Source organism: Trachymyrmex septentrionalis, unplaced genomic scaffold, assembly GCF_001594115.1.
Source record: "Trachymyrmex septentrionalis isolate Tsep2-gDNA-1 unplaced genomic scaffold, Tsep1.0 scaffold1842, whole genome shotgun sequence".
Lineage (NCBI taxonomy): Eukaryota > Metazoa > Arthropoda > Insecta > Hymenoptera > Formicidae > Trachymyrmex > Trachymyrmex septentrionalis.
The window spans coordinates 518-1,162 of record NW_017305013.1 but is presented as its reverse complement, the minus strand read 5'-3'; the positions used below and the strand labels follow the sequence as shown (position 1 = coordinate 1,162).

Sequence of the window (645 nt, the reverse complement as noted above, 5' to 3'; positions counted from 1 at the left end):
GTTTCAAGCGATGGATCATCACCGATTTTAAAAACTTTTTCGTTTTGAAAATCAAAAGGAGTTACTTGTTGTTGTTGTTGTCGTCGTTGTTGTTGTTGTTGTTGTGGTTGTTGTTGTGGTTGTTGTTGTTGTTGTTGTGATTCTTTTGGTGTGGAATGAATTATGGACGAATCAGGCATGACGTTTGATCGTTTCTTTTTTATTTGTATTCCATAGAAGACGCTGGGGAGTAATTTGTGTTGGAATTGCATCATTATCATCGTTGTCGTCGTTGTCATCATCATCATCCTCATCATCGCTGTACTCACGTTTATTCTTTTGCTTATTCTCCATAAATTTAGTTTCAAATGGTTTACCTCCACGTTCAGTATTTCCAATTTGTTTAAACGGCTCGATAATAGGTTTTAATTGTTTTAGAACAATCTCATTCTCCATTATGCCAATCTTCAATGCTCTGTGCTTCTAACGAATCGACGCGCGTGTCTTCGTGATCAGTTTCACTGTTTTCTCCAGTTCAGAGATACTTTTCGTTCTGTTCATCTTATCGTAACGTAAAAGAAGTACTGCTCACTTTTTTCACAAAATACTACAGAAAAAGTTCTATCGTTATGTAATACGCTATCCGTATCTATTACTCACATTGAA

General features: G+C 36.0%; 1 protein-coding gene across 1 annotated transcript; it reads right to left on the bottom strand.

Moving 5' to 3' along the window:
• Window positions 1-65: 65 nt before the first annotated feature.
• Window positions 66-435, bottom strand: LOC108746644 (uncharacterized protein DDB_G0274935-like; the record flags this gene model as incomplete). Its single annotated transcript, XM_018483546.1, has 2 exons — window positions 357-435; window positions 66-298 (listed from the first exon to the last, which is right to left on the bottom strand). Coding segments are annotated over exons 1-2 (312 nt in total), but the record flags the coding sequence as incomplete, so codon positions are not given.
• Window positions 436-645: the final 210 nt, after the last annotated feature.